This window comes from Ursus americanus, chromosome 14, assembly GCF_024610735.1.
Source record: "Ursus americanus isolate L20-20 chromosome 14, mUrsAme1.1.p, whole genome shotgun sequence".
NCBI lineage: Eukaryota > Metazoa > Chordata > Mammalia > Carnivora > Ursidae > Ursus > Ursus americanus.
The window spans coordinates 20,668,982-20,683,804 of record NC_142140.1 but is presented as its reverse complement, the minus strand read 5'-3'; the positions used below and the strand labels follow the sequence as shown (position 1 = coordinate 20,683,804).

Genomic DNA, 14,823 nt, shown 5'->3' with positions numbered 1-14,823 from the left:
GAAAAAAACAAAAAAACAAAAACAAAAAAACCCAAAAGTAACAACTTTGGTTCCATTACCTACTTGGTCTTCTAAATTTACTCTATGACGAAGGAGCAGTTCTCTTTCTCAGGTTAGCAATAGCCTAGAGCTCATCAATTGCCTCTAAATTCTTTCGCCTCCTTTGATCAACAATAAGAGGATATTTGGCTTCATCAGATAAAGCATAAAACAGAGAACATAATTTACCTTTGTGTAATATCTTTGGTAATTTTAGAAAAAAAAAAAGATACAAAGAATATAAATTAAGCTCCGAAAGGCTCTCCAGCTAAAACAAAACGAAAGCTACGGTCCTAGATAAATGAGTGAGTGACAGGAAAGTGGGTGCAGAGTGGAGGCGTTGAGGGGTTCTAAGGACTGAGGTTGTACTGACCGGTGACTGTCATGCTCTGCGTGCCATGGATGTTTCTCCAAACGCCCAGGGGCACCATGCACCCCTGTCTCCTCGATGTCTTCTCGTGTTAGTTTTGGATACTGGCTTGGTGTGATAATATTGCATAACAAACTGCAGTACCGAATTCGCGCGTTTGAAATGAACACTTTAGCATTTGCTGAACTCAGTCCTCATTAACTTCCATAACAAATTCAATCTGAAATCTAATTTGCATTCAAACAGATTAATGCCACCAAGCAGGTCTGGGCTGATGTTTAAATTCAGCGCCGCCACCACTTTCCGCAGAGTTGCTCAGGGAAGCCAGCTTTTTTGGCCATTTTGCAAACAAAGCAACCCATGCTGGTTTTAGCCTCAGCGAGCCTGTGGCCCATGGCAACTTGGTCACCCGAGGGAGAGCCTTCCACAGCCACACTGTCGGTCTAGTAGGAGCTCTTGCAGGGGGGTGGGGGGGCGGCGGGGGGGGGGGGGGAAGTGCTGCCTAGGTTTCCTTGTGCTGGGGAAATGCTGTGGCCTTTGTTAACCACGATGGTAGCTGCAAAAAAGAAAACACCAAAACCCAAAAACTGAAACCAAATCGGAAACAACCCCCTTCCCACCTCCAATACTGCTTCGTGGAATGAATCTGCATTGTTCCTAGGGTGTCTCTATTCTTTTTTTTTTTTCTGTCATTCATTCTCTTTCTGGCAGGACTTCACGTCTGTGTGAGAGGACCTTCATGTGTAGAGTGCAGCATTTGGGACCTTTTTTTGAAAAAAGACCAAATGGAATGTTTTCTGACTTTGGAGAAAACGTGGTGATGTCTGAAGGAAACTGGAATGAGTGACAGAAAACTACGAACGAGAAATGACATTCAGCTTTTGTATAATAAAAACACCTATTAACATTCATCACAAGGTACAGAAAACTTGAAGCCTCCGGGAGGCCGTGGGCCCAAATGGAGGCCTGAGGTCAGAACTTAAAAATGGTATAGTAGAAGCAAGAAAAAAAAAAAAAAAAAGCAATACATTAAAAAGTTTGGGATAATTACTTTTTAACCCCCTCCCCCCCAATACACACACAAAGGCCTTCCCCATCCCAACTGGAAGCAAAACGAAAACAAAAACGAACCAAAAAAAAAAAAAAAAAAAGTAAAGGCAGTGAGAATCAACATGCAGTACTGTGCGAATCGGTCGTCGGTTGGAATCCTTAAATTCCGGGCAGAGGCTTGGTCTGCAGCTTCGGTGCGCATGCTCAGTTGGGTGTCCTCAGTGTCCCACGCTGGCAGGACTGCAGTTCAAAGTCTGCTGCTAAAAGTGAATCAGTTGTTTAGCAAATGTACAACACTGATGTTGACTGTTAAGAGAGGAAAATCCCAAGTACCAAACAAGTCCATCCAATGCACAGAGTACAAATTCCTTTTTTCAACAAAAAGTAGAAAAATCAAAAATACTCCCAAATGGGATTCTTGATGGCACTAAGAGTTAACACGTTTCAGAGTTGTCAAAATGTAGTGAAAATCCTCCAGACTGTACAACAAATGGAGAACAATTTCACTGCTAACTTTTGACGTGTTTTGTTTTTTTGTTTTGTTTTGTTTTTTGTTTTTTTTTGTGTGTGTTTGTTTGTTTGTTTTTTTTTCCCAATCTTCGTTCTTGGGTTTGGCCCCCGCCCAGAGACGTTCACTCCATGTCCTCGTTTACTGGTTCGTCTTCGTAATCTCTGTCGTGGTCAAAATCTGGACTGTGGTTGGCTGTTGTCACTAAGGACAGAGGCCCTTCAGCTTCCTCTGGATCGAGGGGTTCTTCTTTGACGTGCACAGGATGCCTGGAAGAAATGAAAACAGGTTCACTCGAGGGCCCCTCCCAACCACGGCACGTTGGGGGCTTTGGGCAACAGCAGCCACACGCTGGGACTGTAGGGTCCACCAGCACAGGCTCTAGCCACGTGTAGCTCCTTAAATTAAAACCAATGAAAACTTCATGCAATTTAAAATGGAGGTTCTTAGTTCCACTGGGGCAGCACAGAGAGGACAAATTTCCGTCATGGCAGAAGGTTCCTTTGGGCAGCGCTGCTCTAGAGTGAGCTCTGGCCCGAAGCAGCCTGTCTTCCCCACGAGTATGTCTCCCACCGTCCTGTGTAAGTCACCCTGGGCTCTTGTTAAAGTGCCACGTGTGACTCAGCAGGTCTGCGGTGGGGCCTGAGACCCTGCATCCCTAGCAAGCTCCCAGGCAAGGCCGCTGGTCCCAGGAGGGCCACAGATAACAGGCCCCGGAGTGGCATCCTGGGGAGAAGAATCCGAGTCTTCCAATCATTACGTGAAATAATCTGTAACACAATGGTGGTTTGTGGGGACCACTGAGCGCGGGAGGCTGGGCTAATCGTGGCTTGCTGTGTGTTCTGCTTTGCTAGTTAACATGCAGAACCTGTGAAAGAACTCTCCAGAGACCGACCCCAAGCGAGGTTCTATCATTAATCAACTTCAAGCAAACACAGCAAAGAGACACCATGATACATGCTTGAAACTCCAAATTAATGCATATTTTCACAAACTGTCAATAAGGCAAGAAAAGCCCTGCCAGGAAACACAAACGGAGAGGAAAAGGCTCGCCCAACACAACAATATGATAAGAAAGCAGAGCCCCAATCAGAATAATAACGCTGTCAGCTGTAAACAAGGCAAAACAAGAGGGCTGGCTGGTAGCGGCCACCAGGACGCCGCAGCCGGTGACGGGATCTGCCAACTTTCTCATTACGGCCCAGCACACGGTGCCCCCGAGGGGACTGCGGGGGATCACGGAAACCACTCCGATAACAATTGAGAAATGTTGTTCGTAAATCATATTTACAACCGATCCTTTGCAAATACAAATTACTTTCTGTTGCAAGCCTTTTGATATGTAAAAGAACCATTCAAGTTAAAATGGTCCCATCGCTGGGACGGGCTGCAGAAGGGAGGATTTTTTAATTGACATTATCCAGTATTAGTAATAAGAGGTGGTACTGGGGATGGCTGATTTCCTAAATAATTGATGTATGCAAACCCCAAAGGCCACTTGAACCATTTAAAAACAAACAGGAGTGCTTTGGACTGCCCTTGACGATGTGAACCTTCAGAAAACCAATTGACTCTAAAATTAGCACAGCCTAGAGAGTGTCTGGGGGTAGGGAGATGTCAGGATAAATAGCTTTTAAAAAATGGTGCCCATCTTCCTAAAAACAAACTGCAAAGCGCAATGTGTCTCCAAGTTGGAGTCCCGTGCATTTTATGGGTTGTGCTCCAACCTTTTTCGTTTTTTTCATGGCCCGACTTCTCTGTGTTTCTACAGGAGGACCCAGGACTGGCTATGTAATTTGCAGAGCTCCGTGAAGAGTGAAGATACGGTTCAAAAATGAGCCAGAGTTTCAATATGGAAATGGCAGCGCGTTGCCACTTCTAACCATGCCTCTGAAGCCAGCCCTGGTAGGATTCCCTATATTCTTTTGGGAAGAATTAAGTGTACTAATGATTATGCCTTAAAAAAAAAAAAATCACCCATAAACCAAAATTAAGGTAGCTTTTTTGTTTTTGCCTATCCTCTCCTGTGTGGCATCCTATTTTTACATATCATATACCTAACAGGTGCGATTACTTTGTCAGCCTTTTCCGTTGTAATTTTTATGGGTATATGAGATGATGCCTTGTGTGGACGCATCAGTTCCTTAATACTGGGCATTTTACGATTGTCTTTTTTTTTTTTTTCTCCCTTCTGCTCTTTGAATAATACAGCGACCACTTTTATCCATTAATCTTCCTATTTCTGTTGATTTACCTCCTCAGGATAAATTTCTAAGAATGAATTCTGGGAGCAAAGGCCAAAAATATCTTTATGGTTCCTAAGATTTATTACAGTATTAATTTCCAAACGGGTGATATCAATGTAGACTGAACTTCATCAGCCCCAAGCATTACTTTTTAAAAAACATTTTGTTGCTTAGCAGGTATATGGTAAGCTCCGGTTACCTTAAATTGTTCTTGGATTGGAGACAGCGGTGACCATTTCTTCCTGTTTGGATTTCGTATTTTCACTACTGAGCAGTGCTCCTTCATAAATTACTCCCCCCCCTTCTCTGCTGATCACATTTGGCTAGAAATGTATCTATGTGTTACTTAGCCCTGTATTGAAGTTCAAATGTGGTTTCCCTTATCAACATTTTCCTCCTTTCACTTCTTTAAACAATAAGTTTATAAACCTGAATTTGATGACCTGATACAAGGCTATATGGGCAGAAGGGGGTGGGAGGACGGAGAAGAAATGGAACATTCTTAATGAAGTTCTTGCTTTATAGTGCTCCACTCTGACAACTGTTTTGCTAGGCACAAACAAAACCAAACCAGATACAATGTTCACGTTAGAGAAGATTTTGTTTTCCCTGGAAAGTTGCAGCTAAGCTTGAGTAAGATTATTTGCCATCCCCAAGACACAGGTTAGGACCCTATCACGCATGCTGGCTCACCCCAGCGCCTAATGCAGAGCGGGTCCCCAACAAATGCTAACCGACGAGATCCGTGTGACAACCTGACAACACAACCGAGTTAGACATTAAGGCTTCTTAAAACTCCAGAGAAATGAAATCCAGCTTCACAACATTTCTTGATACCAGCAGATCCCCCTGAGTGTGGCAAATGCAGTCACACAGGCCTGCAGCGCTTCAGAGAATAAAACAGAATGGATTTCCAAGCAAGACACCTTTCAGGTGAGATGCAAACTATTTAAGATATGATGCTTCACATACATTCATGTGTCTCCTAGAAATCGGAACTGCACGAGGCACCATCTCGCACATCGCCCCCTGCCCCACCTTTCCCCCCAACTCCTACTTCCATGAATAACTGTGCAAAACCACATATTTCCCTCCTTACATCTGAGTAATTCCTTTGTCTAGCCACTCTGGGAACACGAGAGTTTTTAATGCTGACTGGTGTTTAGAGGCATTGTGTTGGGAGGGTGTGTGCACAGCATGGAGTATTTCGCTTTGTAGCTCCGTGAGCTCCTATCAGGATAAAAGTCTAATGCCCCAAAGCCATAATTATGTGGCTACTTTCTCGTGTTTCCGAAGAAAAACACAATGTGGTAGTGCCGGAGCGGCGCAGAAAGGGTCGGAAGGAGGAGCTCTGCTTCGACGCTGGACAGTAGCTGGGCTGCCGTTCTAACAAGGCCCTTAAAGCCGTGCCGTAAAGTTTACGGCTGGATTTATTCCAATAGACTAGAACAGTTAAGAAACAATTTGCATCATAGCAGGGTAATGCATGTTGCACAAGAAGGAAAACTATGTCATTACAGCATTCACTTAATGGAAATACAGGGTCAAAAAGAGTAACAGTCTGTGACACTGAGAGCAGGCACAGGGACCATGCTGTTGACATGTAATTATATTTAGCAAACAGTTAAAGCGGGGAGATCTGAACAACAGCGTGCATTTTGACATCTTTACGTAGGGTTTCCTGAACAAAACCAAAACAAACCCAGACAAAACCCGACCGAAACCTTCTTTTCATTAAAAATTATGCTGACTGCTTGTGAAATGTGGTTTCTGGTAATACTGGGATTAATTCAAAGTTGCTAAACAAATTAACTTTGCAGTGGCTTTATCTCGTACGGCAAAATTAGCGTCTTTCTTAACTGTTGCCTGAGGTTTTTATCCAGATATCTTTCTCTTTTCAGTAATGCTTTGCACCAAATAGTAGGAATATACATTAGCTAACCCTTGGAGTTTGTATGGTTGATGCGAAATAGTCTCTCTTCCATTCCATAACTTCAGAAATACTTGCTGTAACGAGCATTTCTTGAAGTAGCTTATATACCAATTTATATTTGCTCTGAACCTCCTTAATATCTGAGTAAACACTCCTGTCGTGACAATGATTTAAAAATGAACACGAGTGTGACTACAGTCAAGTCAGAAACACCAGCCTGCTTTAGGAAAGACGACACACAGCAGCACCAGTGTCAAGGATAAACACGCTCTCTTAAAATGGTGTGTAGGAAATGCTAAGAGACTGTTCACATAAATTAAAAACGATTATTTCCATCTTTTAAGATCCTTTTCAAAACACATTGGGCATGAAATTCAAATGCTAAATAATCCAATTTCAGATTCCCTCAAACCCACCCCTTCCCTGGCTGACAGCATTTTTCTTTTCCGTATTCTTTGATGCCAATTCTTTCTGGTCCTCGTGGCTACAGGTCACATTTTCCATTCGCATCACTCAAATTATCTTAAGATGTTGGTCAGGTAATTCGGGAGGCGTGTGTACACAAAATGGCCTGGATTGGTGTCTTCCTTTAAAGTGGGAAACAGTGGAGAGACATTTGCTCATAGGGAGACACTGTCCCTCTTGAAAATCCCCCACAAATACAATCACTTGGAAAAACGTGGCTGCTTTTCTTTTTTAAACTTTCCCTGGCAGAGAGGGAGCTGCCCCCGTCAGGGCTCTTCCGCCGCCGTCGCCCCCCCATGGTGGAGGGGGGTGTGGTCCGCCCGGTCCTAGTGCCATTCACATTCAGCAGGGACACCATCGCCCATCACTTCATTCAGTTATATGGTGCTCATTACACTGCCGTCTGCTGCTATAATGCTCCTATTAATTTTCCTTTTGATATTTTAAGAGCAATGTATAAATCATGCCGCCTTTCATTTGTGCCATCATTAATGCTTGGTCATAACGCTCCAGCCTTGTGTTTGCGGTTCAGCCCATCACGCAACCAAGTAAACAAGCATTCTTTCTCCCCCTGCTCGGTTTGGCGCGCCCGCAAGTTGAACAAACTGACAGAGACGCATACCGATTTTAGCAGGAAAAGGTAATGCGGCTTAAATAATGGCCTGAGATGCCAAGCAGAGGGAAAAAAAGCAAATGAGTCACCCGTTTTATTGCCGTGTGCACTTGTAGGGCTGCATGAAGCTGATTGCTTTTATGGGAAAGTTAGTAAATGGTCCTTTTCTGCGCTAACCGAGCTAAACATTTCCAGAAGCGCAAACTTTTACCAAGGTTCTAGGAAAGCAGAAATTACAGAAAAGGTATCAAAAGCAGCTAGAGAAGGGCTTGTGTGCACATCGAAGTGGGAGATGGGGACCTGAGCGCAGAGACCTTCTGGGTGGACGGTACTCACACGGCTTGCATAGGGGATCTGCCCGGACTGCTGTCACTCTCGTTGCTGTTGGTATGTTCCATTGCCCCGTTCAGCTCTTCCCGTATTGCGCTGGCTAGGTTGCCCAGAGTGGGATTTCCCATGGAAGCGGTAGTGTATAGAGGTATACTATTCTCAGCCATCGAAGCCTGTTAGCAACCAAGAGAAAACACGTGAGGACACAGAGTAAGCAGAGACAGGGAAGCTGTTAATTACGGCTGTAGTCAATGATCTTCCGTTGAGGTTCATAGATACAAGTTTCTCATAGTGGGAGGAGGATTTTGCTTTAAAAGGCAGACTTGTGACACATGTCCCATGCTTGGTTACCAAGAGCTAGCTGGGACCAAAGCGCTGGTGGGGAGGGAGGACTCAATTTAGCCCTGCTGGGAAGAGTCACGTGGTTTAGACAGGACTATCTAAAATGAGCTTTCCGTCGGATGCCTTCTTTCAAGAGGAACTGAATATTTCCAGATCACAGGGAAATATAATGGAATTTTCATTTCTTTATCCACTTTGATGATGCCAGTATTGGATATTAAAGATCTGATCCAATTATTCTGGCCTCACAGCTCAAACTTATGAGAACTTCCATAAACATTTACCTCTTAGATCCTATAGAAAAGGAAGAGATTATAGAATTGGGGCCCATTTTTATCTCCCGCCATCATTTCGGTTTTGATGATTTTTGAATCTGTTTAGTTTGTGTGGCGTTACCCCCCAGTTATCTCAATCCTTCAGACTCAGACCGGTCAACCTGGAATTTTAGGACTGAAGGAAAAAAATATCTGTCACTTTACATGAGTGTCAGCCCCAAAGTGTGGAAACGGAGAAAACAGGAAATCCTGAAGTCTGGGGGGGGGGAGGGGGGAATCCTGTTAACTTCCCATCCTCCTGTGTTTGAATAAAATGACCACCCAGTCTCAAATGCAGACAGTAATTAAATACAACCCTGGACTAAAGTATCCATATTGTTTCGTTTGGGTAGTGATTATGACCCAGTAACTTTTCATTTTATTAAAGAGGACAGACGTTCAAAAACTGGCAGTGTAATTAGACCAAGATTTATCAAAACTGTCCTCCTGCAGAGTACAGTAGGCTTGGTTTTCCATCCTAATGAGAGGAAGTACAATCTGGCATGGTGACTTCAATCGGCCAGTCATACAAGAGTCCAAAGGATTCTAGAAATCCTGGCTCTAGAGAGAAAGAAAGAGCCAAAAATGAAGACAGAACGGGTGCAAAGCTGGGCTGCAGGGAATGTGCCTATTATGACAATTGCAGCGTCGCTCACTGTACAAACTCCAAAGCCAGGAATGCCTTCTTAGCTACAAGCCCCCGTGACGGGTCTTCACTTAACACGGCATTGGCCAATGGACGATTTCAAAGCCAGGCTCTGTGCAAGCCCACGGCTTTCCCGTCCCTCCACTTCTGGATTTACATAACTGCTTGCTTTTAAAAAGTGGGGGGAAAGAAAGCCTGTTTTTATTTCCAAATGTGGTGAACTCATTTTGAAGAACAGCAAATCTGAACATTCCTTCGCTCTCCTACAGTTTGTTAAATAATTTGCATCAAGTACTTTTTTCAACAGATCTCTTATAATTGCAATAAAGCATTTTTTTCTTTTTTTGGCAGAGCAAAAAGCAAGAACCGTTGCCAGATTATTTTATTTTTTTGCAAACTGCCGCTGGACAAGCATCTTAACGGCCTTCATTTGTGACAACTCAGTGGTCATGCCTCTCCCAGTCATGGAAGTTCTGCTCTCACGCTCACATTTCACCATGACACAGAACAGGGCCCAAGTGGGGCCATCTCTACAGCGTATTTTTTTTTTTTAGCAGCTTCTCCAGTTAAAAAATGGAGAGGTAAGGACAAAACTGAAATGTTTGTAAGAAGGTGTTCTTTGGCATAAGATGTTCACCCTCACGGACAGAGCAACCTTCTTAAGATGATGTGTTCTTCTTGGCTCTCGAAGTGTTCTAGGTGAAGGTCGTTAAACGTGGGCTGAGGCCCAACAGCCACAGTGGTGAAAGGCATCCAAAAGAGAGCACTTCTATTGATCCCCCGGTGGTGAGACCAGAAAGGATATAAATGAAGAAAACCAGCCTTGTCCCTTTAAGAAAACGACCCAGTGGGAGGATGGTGCCTGATCGGCCTTAGCGCCTCTTGCACCTTCTTTGTTGAGTTAATCAAAGCAACCACCCAAGGCTGGAAACATTAACAAAGTGGTTCTTTTTTGTACTTGATGTCTACAGAGGAGCAGGTGGGGTACGGTTTTTATAATGGACTTAATTACATAAATGGTCCTGTAGACAGTACGTGGTTTCCTATCAAACTGGCACCTTTGCCGAAAACAACAAAAAAGCCCCCAAAAAACAAAAAAAAGTGCTTCAGTAATAGTGTAGAAGTCCATAAGTACCGCTGCTCCTGGAACATGAACCATGCTAAGCTCCTCGGGGGAAAGGCAGTCTATAAATAAGAAGCTTTACGGTTACCCTTAGTTACTTCACTTTTTCAGAGCATAATGCAATCTGTCTCACGTCCAATGTTTTATTTCTGTAGTGGATTCTGCTGTCCTATTTTATATATTGTATATCATGCATTATGTTGCTCTAGTAATCTTTTTAAGATGTTGTTCCACTATTATTTTTACTTGTCTTGAAAAATGGAAATGGGCAATAATGGGAAGGAAAGCCTGCTGGTACAGTCCTGATTTAATTTGCACAGCAGAAAGTTACAGGAGACTGTCTACTGACCGTGGATCCCAACTCCTCGACGAGAGGAAAAAGATCCATTCCTCCCATCATGAATTTATATCAATTTATTCACCTCACCTCATTAAAGTGTTCTTGGAAAACTACAGGATCGTTTTTTGGGCTAGCCCTGGAAATGAGAAGGGGGAGGGAGGATGCCAAAACCAAATGTTTTCGAGAAGAAACATGAACAGTTCTGTCATGATAAGGCATACTAATTTAAATTAGTCACATAGTGAAGAGAATCCAGAGGCTCACTGCTTTTTTTCTTTCCTTTCCGCCTCATGAATGTAAAATGTGCTTGTAATCTTAATACTCTTCCAGATAGAGCAGCCTTTAAATTCACACTTCACAAGACTCCAGGGAAAATAAGTTACTAATGAATGGTATTTACAGAGTCGGCATCTACGCGTGCTCTCATTTGCTTTTCCTAAAGTTACTGTGTAAACTACAAGTAATTAACAAACTCAGAAAGTAGTTCCTCCCATTAAAGTTAGTTGGTACAGGCTAAAAATAAATAAATATAATCACTGAAAAGCTAAGTTCAGTGCGTTTGCCTCTGCGCGGAAACTGTGTTGAAGGTGTATCATCTACTGTTGGGAGCCTAGAGGCTGTGCTGAGTGATCTGGGAAACTGACGGTGCAGGTCAGGTGCTCAATCAATCAGTGCTTGTTCTATGAGTAGTGAGAACCACGTGCCCGCCCCGATCTCCTGCCTCTTCACCCACTCTGTGCCCATAACGTCAAGGATCTCAACCATTTTTCATTCTCTCTCTTTCCTTACCCCTCAAGGAGCCTTTTTAAGATGCTCTTGTTTCTCTGTAAAGTTTCTCTCTGTTTGTGTGTTATGGCCCTTTGGAGGGGCACAAGACATTGCACTAAGTACGGGCGGTAGAGCCCCCAGCAAGAACTCATGCCGTGAAGGTCTGCGACGGCCTTGGATTATAAAATACGTACAGAATATGCCTTTTTCAAGGCAGCGAGATTCCCTTGGCCCATCTTCTAGAACAGTCGAGGCAGGGCCAAACTCAAACTGGACCACTGAGAAATGGGCTAAACAAAAGGCTCGGCGGCCTTGGTAACTCGTATCTGAGTGGTAAACTCAGTCCTGCTCAAAACCAGTGTCTTCATCCCCCGGTAATGCTGGTTATGTAATGAGTGCTTGGTTTGTCAGTGGGAAACAAACATTCTGTACGCTTATGCAATCTTGAGCAATCTGCTGGAAACCTAGAGTGTTCTTCAACACCTCTCTAAACAAAAACAGTTTACTTTTACCAAGTGAACCAAACCTGGATCTCTCCCTCCACCACTCCCCCCGCCCCCTTGCAACGGACTGAAGATGCTAAAACAGACTTTAGAAGAAGAACTAAAAAGCTCTGCTTTCTCTTTAAACCCGTGAACAATAGAAGGTCATGTGATACACTGGCCTCTCATCCAGCACATTAATAGCTGTGCTAGAGTAATTACACTTGTGGTATTTTTGCCTCAAGTGAAATTCTGAAATAAGAGGATGGAAATTATGATACTGCTGATAAATATTAATAAGTGAACTTTTAATTTTTTTGCCACAATATTCAAAATGCTAAGCATCCCGCTAATGCTGAAGCAGCCCGATGTGTTTGCCTCCAGGGAGTACGATGCTTTGTGCACTTAAGAAAAAAGTTTAACGGAATTAAAATTTAATATCTAATTAGAGCGAGGCTAATATATTTTGAAATGAGTGGGGGAGACATGTGCCTCTGCTGCAGATTCGGGACAACCATTAATCTTACCTGTAAAGCTGCATTGAGGGGTGTGCAGTAGGCGTGGCTGCTCTGCATGTTTTTAATAAGGGAAGGGTTACTGCATAAGAAAAAGATAAAAACTCAAAGTTAAATGCAATCAGCCCCCGAGTTCCTAAAGCTAAGTTTTATCTTAAGCTTGCTGCTATCCCCTTGCCAAATCAGAAATCTCCCCCATTAACAAAACCAAAGGAAAGTTGGGTTTTCTCCTCAGCCCCTGGCTTTACGGGGCTGGTCTGTGTGAACACCCCAGGGTAGGAATTTGCTCTTCAGGAAAACTGGGTATAAAATTCGGGCTTCAGTTAGACCAGCCCTGGGCGCTTCCTCCACTGATGCTCCCCCCCCCCCCCAAAAATCTTGACCTCTCTGCAAATTTTGAGTAGCTGCCATGAGTCCAACAGGAAGGCAGAAGCTCTGGGGGGTAGGGGAAGTCAGTCGGAGCTGGCAGCAGGGTTTCCTGGGAGTTAGCTAGAGAATCGTCTCCATGAGAGTAACTCCAGAATGACCGTAGGAGGGAAGGCAGGATGGCTCTTAAAGGAGGTCCCCCTCTGAGGCACATTTAGTGCTAAAAGAAGATGGGGAGAAGGGGGGGCAGGGAAGGGTTGTTCCCAAGTAAGGCGGGGAGGCTGGGTGGAGATCTTTCTTGCACAGCCAGATCTGGGAGGTTGTAAGATGCTGTGTCCATGAACTCAGCCAAGGAAGACAAGATACCGTTCGAAAAAAATCTCTAGAAGGAGAGGCTTCCAGTAGGAAGCCACCCAGATTGATCGCTCGCCTTTAAAGGAAGTGCGTGTGCTGCTACGGATTTCTCTCTCTCTCCATTCATTTTCATTCACTTAATGTTATTTTCACCGAGTGGGCAAATACCAAGAAATATACCCCGTTAAATACACATTTTAACTCTCCGTAAAAGCTGCCTTTTAACATGGAGGAACTACTTTCAAGCCAAGGTATTTACTCTTAAAGGGTCCCCGTAAGCTGCTGAATCAAAGTACAAGCAACATGTGCATTAAAGACGTCAAAAAAGCATTACTCAGGCACTGGTGTTCCAAAGAGAAACAGGAGAAATACATGTACGAATCACACAATTTAGTTTCATTGCAGAAAGCCGTGGCACTGCTACTTGGTGAAATGCAGAACTACATGGGATGAGTCAACCATGCAAAGCCAAAGCAACAGCAGAAAAAACAAAACAAAAGCAAGTAAAGGCTCTTACTGTGTGACAAGCTCGTCAAAGTTTTCATCGGGGCAGTATTTGCGAGGACGGCCTCGTTGAATATGGCGGCCACGTTTAAACTCTTCATCATCAACTGTCCAAAAGGACCCAAACTCATCCTCTACTCTGATAAAGCACTTATGCAGTGAGAGGTTGGTGCGAATGGCACCCTGGGATAGGAGCAGCAGCAAAGGAGATGGAGTGGCAACAAAAGGAGACGGGGTTGGGGGGGCAGAACAGACATCCAATACAGGGAACAGGAAAAAGAAAATAAAATGCAATAAGCATAAGCAAATGGTTTGTGAGGGTTAATATGCATTGCCACCTAAAAGCTACTAGCGTGGGATGCAACAAAGACCGGCAAGCAGGGCAGGGGACTGGTGGGCATACAAAACAGGAGGGATGAAATGCTTTTTTGCTTCCCTTAACTGAGACAACGTGAAACCGGTTCGTTGGTCTAACACCGTCTAGCAGCCAAAAGCCTCTACTTGACACTTGTTAGCACAATCCAAGCTAGGCTAAGAAGTTCAAACATGGCGGACGTACCCACTGATCTTTTGTGGCCTTCGTTTTTGGAATTCTACTTCATCCACTGTCCATACTGCCCCTTTAACGTTTTCTACTCGCACAAAACACTTGTGAAGACTAAGATTATGACGCACTGCATTCTGCAGCAAGTATAAAAGAGAGAACATTTACATTTTCTATAAGAAAAGACTCCAAAAACAGCAGTAAATTCAGCCTCACAGTCCACATTTGTCAAACCATCCCCAAGAGCTGTAGCTAACCACCCCCGTGGATGACCTTCTTGAGGTTAAGGATGCCTTTTCCAAATGTAAAAATAGAAAAACCAAAATGATCAATTAATTATACTCTGGCATTTACATCTAGTCTCTGGTAGTAGCTACCCAGAAGACATCGTGAATACGCAGATACGCCCCAAATAGGGTTCACAGTAAAAATCTGAAAATACTGTTAATATGACTTCAGAACAAACATGTAGAGCACAAAACTATCCCCTTTAAACCCACTCATCTCTCATTAAAAAGGGTATTTTAAATCATGCAAGATGATAATATTGTTAAATACATTTTCTTCTTGTTCTTTTTTCAAAAGTTTTGGCTTTGATACCTTTTACGGGTTTTGTCAGATTTATCTAAATTGGATTTTACCATTGAGAGCATCACCTCCTGCAGCTGACAGGATGAGGGAGTGAAGTGATCCCCAGCACATCAGAGGCTGTCATCAAGCCACGTCTTACCTTCCCGAATAGATACAAACCTTGGCCCTTACTACGGGCAATTACCTTAATTAACAAAAAATGCCAAAGAAATGAGTAGAACTCTCAATGGCAAAAAGATGATACTCCTACAGCTGATGGTTCTAAAGACACATATTTCTAACCCCCACCCCCGTGTTTCTTGCTTATGGGTAAATGTCATTTCTAAGATCATCCTTAAATGGAGACCCTTGACATCCATAGCCCACTGAAAAGGAGGACC

The 14,823-nt window shown here is 43.6% G+C and overlaps 1 protein-coding gene and 1 long non-coding RNA gene across 9 annotated transcripts in view; one reads left to right on the top strand and one right to left on the bottom strand.

Moving 5' to 3' along the window:
* Nucleotides 1–1,080: 1,080 nt before the first annotated feature.
* FOXP1 (forkhead box P1) overlaps nucleotides 1,081–14,823 on the bottom strand; it is a 563,431-nt gene continuing 549,688 nt past the window's right edge. For all 8 annotated transcript variants that reach the window (XM_087866857.1, XM_045808086.2, XM_087866856.1 and 5 more), the window contains 4 exons: nucleotides 13,868–13,989; nucleotides 12,097–12,166; nucleotides 7,561–7,727; nucleotides 1,081–2,236 (listed from right to left, as the gene is read on the bottom strand). In XM_087866857.1, the coding sequence (XP_087722983.1) occupies nucleotides 2,092–2,236; nucleotides 7,561–7,727; nucleotides 12,097–12,166; nucleotides 13,868–13,989 (504 nt within the window). In that variant the 3' untranslated portion in view covers nucleotides 1,081–2,091. The remainder of the gene's footprint in view (nucleotides 2,237–7,560; nucleotides 7,728–12,096; nucleotides 12,167–13,867; nucleotides 13,990–14,823) is intronic.
* LOC148108917 (uncharacterized) lies at nucleotides 3,741–10,877 on the top strand. Its single transcript, XR_015726636.1, has 3 exons — nucleotides 3,741–3,872; nucleotides 5,057–5,146; nucleotides 9,208–10,877. It is a non-coding gene; the product is annotated as an uncharacterized LOC148108917 (long non-coding RNA).